Genomic DNA, 11,257 nt, shown 5'->3' on the forward strand with positions numbered 1-11,257 from the left:
TCCTTCTATTCCGTCATCTTAATCCCATCTCTATAAGACCAATTCTTAGATTTGGGCATCCCAACAATCCTGTGTTCACTGTAGACATAAAGCCAACAAGCACCAGCTCAGGCTTTGAAGCTGCTCTCTGTTGCTGACATGGCCACGTTCAACACCCCTGATCAGGCATGTCCAGCAGCAGAGGATCCCAGATTCTTGTGGTCTCAAACAGGCAGTCCAAATCTCCCAGAACCCTTGTCTGCGGGGACTGTAGACTTTACGGTGGGCAGCCTGCCTCCTAGTGTTGGGCCAAAAAGGCCTGCAGAGTCTGGGGCTCTCAGCTGTATGTCTTCTTGAAAGAGATATCTTTTTAGATCTTCTGCCCATTTTTTGATGGGTTCTTGGTTTTTGGTATTGAGCTGTATGACGTTTGTAGAAGATGTAGTATATATAGTATATATATATATATATATATACACACACACATATGTGTACAGTATATATATACACACACACACACATATATAAAATGCAATATTTCTCAGTCATTAAAAAAGAATGGAATAATGCCAATTGCAGCAACATGGATGGACCTAGACACTATTACACTAAGTGAAGTATACCAGATAGATAAAGGCAAATATCATATGATATTGCTTATAAGTGGAATCTCAAAAAAGGCTATGAATGAACTTATTTATAAGACAGAAAGGGACTCACAGACATTGAAAAAAATTATAGTTACAAAGAGAAAGGGAAAGAGTGGGATAAATTAGGAGGTTGGGATTAAAATACACATACTAGTACAGATAAAATAGATAACCAACAAGGGCCTACTGTATAGCAAGGGAACTATACTCATTATCTTGAGTATAATGGAAGAGAACATAAAAAAGAATATATATATACACACACATACATGCATATGTATGTATAACTGAATCTCTTTATTGTATAATTGAAACTAAAACAACAATGTAAATCAACTTTATTTCAATAAAAATAAAAAATCCTGGAAACCCACCATGGCTCTGTAGTAGCAAACCCAATTAGTATCCACGAGGATATGGGTTTGATCCCTGGCCTTGCACAGTGGGTTAGGGATGCAGCATTGCCATGAGCTGTGACGTAGGTCACAGATGTGGCTCAGACCCTGTGTTGCTGTGGCTATGGTGTAGGTCAGTGGCAGCAGCTCCAATTTGACCCCTAGTCCTGGATCTTCCATGTGCAGTGGGTGTGGTCCTAAAAAGACAAAAAAATCCTAAGCTCCAAGAGCTTGATTCTTCACCAAGAATCATCAGAAACCAGCTTCCAGTGGAGAACTTTCCCCTGTGTGTCAATCAAGAGGATGCTGCCTGGAGTTTCCTGCTGCCCACCAGCTTCCTCAGGCCCTGTTTCAAGTCTTTGTTTCTCAGGCTATAGATAAAGGGATTGAGCATGGAGGACAGAACTGTGTAGACAATTGTTGCCATGTGGTCCCTGATGGTGTAGGAGGACACAGGCTGTAAATAGACATAGAAGATGCTTCCATAAAAGAGTGTCACCACAGTGACATGAGAACCACAAGTGGAGAAGGCTTTGCGTTTGCCAGCAGCTGAGGGAATTTTGAGAACTGCAGTGAGGATTCGTATGTAAGAGAAAGCAATGCATAGAAAGGGGGTCACTAAAATAAAAGATCCTTCTATAATCATCACAGTTTCATTGACAGATGTGGAGGAGCATGACAATTTCATCAGAGGACTGAGGTCACAGAGAAAGTGATGGATGATATTTGAGTCACAGAAGGTGAGCTGATTCAGCAGAAGTGTGTGTAGCAGTGAGTGGAGGTGAGGCAATGAGCAGGAGAGGGCCACCATCAGGACACAGCGGTGGTGACTCATGATGGTGACATAGTGGAAGGGATCACAGATGGCCACATAGCGGTCAAAGGCCATGACTGCTAGAAGGAAACTGTCAGTGTTGCCCAAGGCATATATAAAATACATCTGAGTCAGACACCCAGCATAGGAGATGGTCTTATGGGACAGGAAGTTCACCAGCATCCTGGGGACAATGGTTGTTGTGAAGCAAATGTCAGTGAAAGACAGGAAAGTCAGGAAGAAATACATGGGAGTCTGGAGCTGGGGATCTGAGCGGATGGCCAGGATGATGAGCAGGTTTCCTGTGATGGTGACCAGGTATATGGTGAGGAAGAGGCTAAAGAGTGGCTTCTGGTCCTCGGGCCGGGAGGAGAGTCCCAGGAGGATGAACTCAGAGACACTGCTGGTTTGGTTGACTCTTTCCATTGACATGGGTCTAGTTATACCCAAGATGTTTTGTTACAAAACATGCTCCAATTCCACACCCCAAACCATGAGAACCCAGCACGTCTTTGTTTCCTCGATTTAGTCACAAAGAGCAGCTGTGCAGGGAAAGCTTGTCAGCCTCCTGGTGCTTGATGTGGTCTTTCCTTCCCAAATCCATAGGCGTCAGAGGGCCTTATATTGAAAGCTGGAGAGACAGCAGAAGAGTTTTCCTTTAGAAACCATAAGAAGTGGACATCCCTGATCCAAGTTTTTTTAGTTCCTATTCTGAAAAAGGTCTGGGTCCCTGCCGAGAACATAGCATAGCACAGATAAATCTTTGCTTTTGTGCAGTTCATGTTGTGGTTTTGGAGGTAGATCATTAGCAAACAAATACGTAATATAACATCAGGTTGGGGTATATTTGTTAACGAAATAAAGCAGTATAAGAATGGAGGTGACTGCGCAGTGGAGATTTTAGGTTGGGAAGTCCCAGGATACTCACTCCTTATCAAAACTAATTCAGTTGTTAGAATACTGGAGTTTACCTTTGCATTGTCTTGGGTAGAAATAAGCCTTGGCCGAAATAACCAACAGGGGAAATCTAAGAAGAATGTTGAATTAATTCAACAGTGTTTTCTCCCTCATCTGGTGGCAGAATGAGAAGGCCCTCCTCCTTAGCTCTTGCGATGCTCTCATCCTCAGTCTGTGCATGTCTCCCCTCTTTGGTAAATTATTTTTCTTTTCTTTAGTCGCCTGTCCTAAATTACACTTGTACATAATAGGCATCCAATAAAATTTTAAAAAATTAAAAAAAATTGTTGAAGTGTAGTTGATTTACAATGTTGTGTTAATTTCTGCTGTATAGCAAAGTATATATATACACATGTATACACACACACATATTCTTTTTCCTATGCCTTTCTATTATGTTTTCTCACAGAATATTGAATATGCTTCCCTATGCTATACAGTAGGACCTTCTTTTTTTTTTTGTCTTTTTAGGGCCACACTTGCGGCTTATGGAGGTTGGCTAGCAGTCAAATCTGAGCTGTAGCTACTGGCCTACACCACAGCCACAGCAAGACCAGATCCTTAACCCACTGAGTGAGGCAAGGGTCAAACCTGCATCCTCATGGATGCTTGTCAGATTGGTTTCCGCTGAGCCATGGTGGGAACTCCCAGTAGAACCTTTTGTTTATGATGGGCAACCCCTATTGATTATTCATGTTGTAAAAATTCCTTTCAGTGGATATGTGTGTATGTACATAATTGAATCACTTTGCTCTACAGAAGAAATTAACACAACATTGTAAATCAACTATACTACAAACAATTTTTTAAAAATGGAAAACAGTTATCGCTCACATATTTATCCAAAAATACTTATGAGAAGCATGTTTATACACATGGCTTTTTTCAGTCATATCCAGTTACCCAGCAATGGACATCCAAAAAGCCTCTGTTTCTTGCTACTGCAAAACACTCTATAATGAGCGATCTTGCATCAGCAAAGCACTGTAAAAAAGTGCTTTAAGTCAACTTTTTTTTTAGAGTCACCATATTCCTCCATATCTTTTGAATAGGGATTTTCAAATATTTTTGAGACACTGGTTAATTATATATTCTGGTTTCCAAAAAACTCTCGATAATAGAGCTCCCCCTGCGGTGCAGTGAGTTAATGATCCCTTTAGTTAATGATCCCTTTTGTTTCTGTGGTGGTGCTGGTTTGATACCCAGCCCAGTGCAGTGGCTTAAGGATCCAGCGTTGCCGCAGCTGTGGTATAGGTTCCCAGGTGAGGCTCTGATTCAATCCCTGGCCCAGGACATTTCATATGCTGCAGGCATGGCCAAAAAAGGAAAAAAAAAATCTCTATGATGAACATACTTCTGTTATCAAAGTGTTTAAAATAATTTCTTTAGAGGCAGCATGCTCTTTCACATACTTTTGAAAATACACTGGTGTAGTACATAGATACATTAACATATTAATTACTTGAATAGAAAATGCTTACATTTTAGTTGTAAGTTACTAAACATTTTTAAGCCTCAGTTACTTCATGCTTAACATTGGACACAAATATTTACATTCTCATGAGGATTTAGCGAGATAACACATTGCAAAGATTTAAAAGACGCAAGCATATTGTAAACACTCCGGAGCTGTTGATCCTTATCACTCCCTGTGTCACCTTCCCTTATCTGCTGTTTCTAGATGTTCTCCAAAGCAATTAATTCATAGGCATAAAACATCACATCCCTCACTGCCAAATTGTTAGGCTAATTTCAGGATTTTACAAGACTTTATGGAGGAAATATTTGTTGATGCATTGAGCTTTGAATGTATCAGTAAAGATAATCATAATACTGGATATTAAAAGAAAATCATGGACTTGGAGAAGAGACTTGTGGCTGCCTGATGGGAGGGGGAGGGAGTGGGAGGGATCGGGAGCTTGGGCTTATCAGACACAACTTAGAATAGATTTACAAGGAGATCCTGCTGAATAGCATTGAGACCTTTGTCTAGATACTCATGTTGCAACAGAAGAAAGGCTGGGGGAAAAATGTAATTGTAATGTATACATGTAAGGATAACCTGACCCCCTTGCTGTACAGTGGGAAAATAAAAAAAAAATTATTGCATGCCACACATCTCACTATCATAACAGGAATTGTGAGGCATGTGTTGTTATCAAGAGACTTAGTTTTACAGAGGTAAAGGTGTTTGCTTAAGGTCACTAAGAAAGTGAATAGCAGTCAGGATTTGAAGCCCACTCTGTTTTCAGACTCACTCTAAGCTCATCTCTCAAGTGTTATGCTCCCCCTCCTTGGTTTTTGTGTATTTATTATCACCATCAGGCAAGGCACTGTTTTCCTCATTTTGATAATTTCCTACATGAATTAGCCTTCCATCCCCCTTAACTGACAAACTTTCTTCTCCCATGTTCAGAATATATCCTTGCAGTTGCAAGAGAGGTGACCTATCTTTCTATGTTGTAGAGATGGTGGAATTTGAAAAGTTGAACATCCATGATTAATTGGCCAAAATCAGGCAGAGATAACTGGTGGTGCATGACCGGGGCATGTCTGTTGTCCGAGCTGTGGTCGTGCAGTGGACACTTCCCTGGACTGAAGGTGAAAAGGAGGGGTTGGATTTGTCCTCCATCACCTGCTCCCGAGCTGGTTCCTGATGTTTTATGAACAACAAGGGAGACACCATGGCTGTAAAGCAGATTATCACACACAGGTCAACATTTAAAGATGAGTCATTTTGTGAAAGGGCTGTCTGGGGAAGGTGGAATACAAAACTCAGTGGTGATTTGGTGAATTAATGGGATTGGATCCTGGTTGAATGTGCTGACAAGGGGCAAAAAGGAGGAAGATTTTGGAGCTGAGAATCTGGAAGAACAGTTCTAAAAGCACAGGGAAGGAGGCTGGGAATACCTTAGTTTTCCTTTTCTACTGATGGGTTTTGCTTCCATGAAAACATGGTACAGGTGGTCTAGAGGTTAAACTGGATGCCCTTAAAACCAAGTGCCACATGGAAGTTTTACTTGGACCTTATGACTTCTCAATCCATAAAATATTTGAAAGTATGAAGGAATAAAGAGTAAGGTTCTGAACTGGGTTGGGGTAGCCCCTGGGTGACCTGCTCACTGAAGCTCACCTCCACGTCCAGATGCTTTTCTTTCCTCGCCAGCCTCCCCAGAAGCTGATGGGCACCACCTCTGCCCTCAGCCAAAACCTCATGCTTCTCAGTCAAAGCTCAGCTTCCTCCTGTGTCTCCCATGAAATACTGGGCTGATTGGAAGGAGAGAAGCAGGAAAGGAGGGAGGAGCTGATGTCCTCCTCCAAAGGGGTAATACTTATCCCTCCCCTGTCCGCAGACCCCACATTTCTTTCCTGCCACCTGGTCCCCAGCAGGCTGCTGCTTCTCCCAGCTCCAGATCTCAGAAGGCAGAGATGCCCTGACTCAGGGGGGAGGGCCCTCCTGGTTGTGGAAGCCCCACCAGCTTCCCAGGAGTCAAAGGCCTGCTGTGCTGGCCTCTTGGGGCACTTGTTAGGCTGAGGGTGTTGTGGTGTGATGACCTCTCAGGGGAGTTTGTCCTGGGATCTCTCCAGGCAGAGAAAGCAGAATGGGAATCACGGTTAGCACAGCTGACTCCAAGGGGACAGGTGGATCCCCGAGGCTTCCTGTTTAGATATGGGATGAATCTCAGAGCTTCTCATTCCCATGGCAGCATCTCTCAGGCATGCTTCAGTTGCCTTGACTATAGGTTATCAAGGGTGGACAAATATTTGTGTGGGTGAATATGTTCATTTTAGGAGATTTGGCTGTGGACTGAGGTATATTGTAGAACCAGGCAGGTCCTAAGTCAATACAGGAAGGTTATTGTTTTCAGTGGATTCAGTGGTGTTAGATGAATGGTGTGTATGTGCTTTTCAGTGTCCAAGGAGGTGTGTGGCCGAGATTTTTTTCTGTGTGGTGTTAGGTTAATGTTAGTTTGTGTATGATTAAAGCACAGGGTCAGGCAAAGGTTATTGTCATATTTAGGAAAGGGGCTTTGGAAATAATAATGTATGTTTTCTGAATTTAGGCTCCATGAAGTCTTTGAGGTTTAGTGTGTAGTGAAGGAGCTTTTTAATAGAATGCCTGCCCAGCTTTCTTGTAGCTGTTTTATCAAGTTAGCCTCTAAAGCTTCAGTTTCCTCATCTGAAAAATGCACGTAATAACTTTGGAGCACTGAAACCAGAGAGAAAGCGTGAATATTATAGAGAGGCTCTCGTATGTCATGGTGAACACCATCCACAACAATGTTATAGGAAATAAATCTCATTCTGCTAATGTTTTTAGGATACACCACTGTCTCACACAAAACACCCGTGTCTTCTTTCTTAGCTGAGTGGAATTTAAGCATTTTAATCTGTGTATAAGTGTCAGCAGTACAGAGACTGCAAGTCCTGGGTTTGAGTCCTGCCTCCTGTACTTACTCTTCATGTGATATTTGTCTTTCCCCTGTTTCTACTCATTCACCCAACAAATATTTATTTACTTATTAATTTCCAGCTTTATTGAGATGATTGCCATATAACATTGTGTAAGATTAAGGTGTACAATACAATGATTTAATAGATATATTTATTGCAGCATGATTTACCACATTAAGGTTAGTCAACACATCTATAACCTCACATACTTACAATTTAGTTATTTTGGTGAGGACTTTTTTTTTAAATTTTTTGCTGCTGCCATGGCAGGTGGAAGTTCTGGGGCCAGACACTGAACCTGTGCCACAGCAGCAATCCATGCCACCTCAGTGACAACACAGGATCCTTAACCTGCTGCACCAAAAACAGATTGCTGGTGAGATCTTTTACATCGCTTATCTTAGCAACTGCCTTTCTTTATTTTTTTTTTAAATTGATATATGGTTGATGTACAATACCATAAGTTTTGGGCATACAACAGAGTGGGATTCATAATTTTTAAATGTTATACTCCATTAAGAGTTATTGTAGAATTTTGGGTCTATTCCAATATCAAATCAAATATCCCTGTAGGTTTTTTATTTTCTACAAAGTGGTTAGTACTTCTTAATCCTCTACCCCATCTTTACTTTTCCTTCTCTCCCCACTACTAATATATTCTTTTTTTATATCTGTGAGTCTACTTCACTTTATTTTCAGTAATTTATTTTTTATACCCTACATGTACAGAATTTGTCTTCCTCTATTTCATGTTTTAATAGTTATTACCCCAGTGCATTTTTTTCAACTGTACAGAATGGTGACCCAGTTACACATACATGTATACATTCTTTTTTCTCACATTATCATGCTCCATCATAAGTGACTAGACATAGCTCCCAGTGCTACACAGCAGGATCTCATTGCTAATCATTCTGAAGGCAATCGTTTGTTTCTGTTAACCCCAAGTTCCCCAACCACACTACTCCTTCCCCCTCCCCCTGGGAAACCACAAGTCTATTCTGCAAGTCTATGATTTTCTTTTCTGTGGAAAGATTCATTTGTGCCTTATATTAGATTCCAGATATAAGTGATACAATGTGGTATTTGTCTTTCTCTTTCTGACTTACTTCACTCAGGATGAGAATCTCCATGTTGCTGCAAATGACATTATTGTGTTCTTCTTTTGTGGCTGAATAGTATTCCATTGTGTGTGTATATATATATATATATATATATATATATATATATATACACACACCACATCTTCCTAATCCAATCACCTGTCAATGAACATTTAGGTTGTTTCCATGTCTTGGTTATTGTGAATAGAGCTGAAATGAACATGCGAGTGCATGTGTCTTTTTTAAGGAAACTTTTGTCCGGATATATGCCCAAGAGTGGGATTGCTGGGTCATATGATAGATCTATGTATAGACTTCTAAGGTATCTCCATACTGTTTTCCATAGTGGTTGTACCAGCTTCCATTCCCACCAACAGTGCGGGGGGGTTCCCTTTTCTCCACACTCCCTCCAGCACTTGTTATGTGTGGACTTAATGATGGCCATTCTGACTGGTGTGGGGTGGTACCTCGTAGTAGTTTTGATTCACATTTCTCTAATAATCATGTTGAGAATTGTTTCCTGTGCTTGTTGGCCATCTGCACATCTTCCTTGGAGTAATGTCTATTCAGGTCTTTTACCCATTTTTCCATTGGGTGGTTGGCTTTTTTGCTGTTGAGTTGTATAAGTTGCTCGTATATTCTAGAGATGAAGCCCTTGTCAGTTGCATCATTTGAAACTATTTTCTCCCATTCTGTAAGTTGTCTTTTTGTGTTGTTTTTGTTTTCCTTTGCTGTGCAAAAGCTTTTCAGTTTGATGAGGTCCCATGGGTTTATTTTTGCTCTTACTTCTGTTGCTTTGGGAGACTTACCTGTGAAAACATGTGTAAAGTTGATGTCAGAGAATGTTCTACCCATGTTCTCTTCTAGGAGTGTGATGGTGTCTTGTATATTTAAGTCTTTCAGCCATTTTGAGTTTATTTGTGTGCATGGTGTGAGGGTGTGTTCTAGTTTTATTTCTTTGCATGCAGCTGTCCAGGTTTCCCAGCAATTCTTGCTGAAAGACTTTCTTTTTCCCATTTTATGTTCTTGCCTCCTTTGTCAAAGATTAATTGACCATAGGTGTCTGGGTTTATTTCTGGGTTCTCTATTCTGTTCCATTGGTCTCTTTGTCTGTTTTGGTACCAGCACCACACTGTCTTGATGACTATGGCTTTGTAATATTGCTTGAAGTCTGGGAGAGTTATGCCTCCTGCTTGGTGTTTTGCTTCTCAGGATTTCTTTGTCAATTGTGGGTCTTTTGTGGTTCCATGCAAATTTTTGGATTGTTTGTTCTAGTTCTGTGAGAAATGTCATGGGTAATTTGATATGGATTTCACTGAATACAGGCCTTCCTCAAAAAAGAAGAAAAATCTCAAATCGACAACTTAACCCACCACCTAAATGAATTAGAAACATATGAACAATCAAAACCTAAAGTCAGCAGAAGGAAGTAAATAATAAATATCAAAGAGGAAATCAATAAAATGGAGATTCAAAAAAAAAAAAAAAACAATTGAAGAAATCAATCAAACCAAGAGCTGGTTCTTTGAAAAGGTAAACAAAATTGACAAGCCTCTGGGTAGACTCACCAAGAAGAGGAGAGAAAAACCCAAATAAAGAAAATCAGAAATGAAAAAGGAGAAATCACAACGGATACTGCAAGAAATACCAAAACCATAAGAGAATACTATGAACAACTATATGCCAACAAATTTGACAATCTGAAAGAAATGGACAACTTTCTAGAGATTTATAGCCTACCAAAACTGAATCAAGAAGAAATAGACCAACTGAACAGACTGATCACTAGAAATGAAATTGAGTATGTCATAGAAACAGTCCCTATAAATATAAGTCTAGGACCAGATGGCTTTACAGTTAAATTCTACCAAACACACAAACGGAAATTATACTCATCCTCCTTAAACTTTTCCGAAAATTTGAAGAAGAAGGAACACTCCCAAAGACATTCTATGACACAACCATCACCCTAATTCCAAAACCAAAGATACCACCAAAAAGAAAACTATAGGCCAATATCTTTGATGAATAGAGACACAAAAATTCTCAACAAAATTTTAGCCATCTGATCCCAACAACATATAAAAAAGATCATACACCGCAACCAGGTGGGATTCATCCCAGATTCACAAGGATGGTTCAACATACACAAATCAATCAATGTCATACACCACATTAACAAAAGAAAAGTCAAAAACCACATGATCATCTCAGTAGATGCAGAAAAAGCATTTGACAAAGTCCAAAATCCATTTATGATAAAAACACTTACCAAAGTGTGTATAACGGGAACATATGTTAACACAATCAAAGCCATTTGTGTCAAACCCACAGCGAACATAATACTCAATGGAGAAAAGCTGAAAGCCTTCCCACTAAACTCTGGAACAAGACAAGAATGCCCATTCTCACCACCATTATTCAACATAGTACTGGAAGTCCTAGTCACAGCAATCAGACAAACAAAATAAATAAAAGGCATCCAAATAGGAAGAGAAGAGGTAAAACTGTCACTGTATGCAGATATGATACTATATATAGAAAACCCCAAGGACTCAACCCCAAAATGACTTGAACTGATCAACACATTCAGCAAAGTAGCAGGATATAAGATTAACATTCAGAAATAAGTCACATTCTGTATACTAACAATGAAATATTAGAAAAGGAATACAAAAATATGATACCTTTTAAAGTTGCACCCCCAAAAATCAAATACCTGGGAATACAGCTGACCAAGGAAGTAAAGGACTTATATTCCAAGAACTATAAAACATTAATCAAGGAAATTAAAGCAGATGTGAAGAAATGGAAAGATATTCCATGCTTCTGGGCTGGAAAAATTAATATTGTAAAAGTGGCTATTCTACCCAAAGCAATCTACAGACTCAATGCAAGCTCTAT

The 11,257-nt window shown here is 39.9% G+C and overlaps 1 protein-coding gene across 1 annotated transcript; it reads right to left on the reverse strand.

Moving 5' to 3' along the window:
* Positions 1 to 1,319: 1,319 nt before the first annotated feature.
* LOC125121352 (olfactory receptor 1L8-like) lies at positions 1,320 to 2,394 on the reverse strand. The gene has a single exon (XM_047769589.1). It carries the CDS (start codon positions 2,268 to 2,270, stop codon positions 1,320 to 1,322), a length of 951 nt encoding a protein of 316 aa, XP_047625545.1. The 5' UTR covers positions 2,271 to 2,394.
* Positions 2,395 to 11,257: the final 8,863 nt, after the last annotated feature.

Source organism: Phacochoerus africanus, chromosome 2, assembly GCF_016906955.1.
Source record: "Phacochoerus africanus isolate WHEZ1 chromosome 2, ROS_Pafr_v1, whole genome shotgun sequence".
In the NCBI taxonomy this organism is placed as follows: domain Eukaryota; kingdom Metazoa; phylum Chordata; class Mammalia; order Artiodactyla; family Suidae; genus Phacochoerus; species Phacochoerus africanus.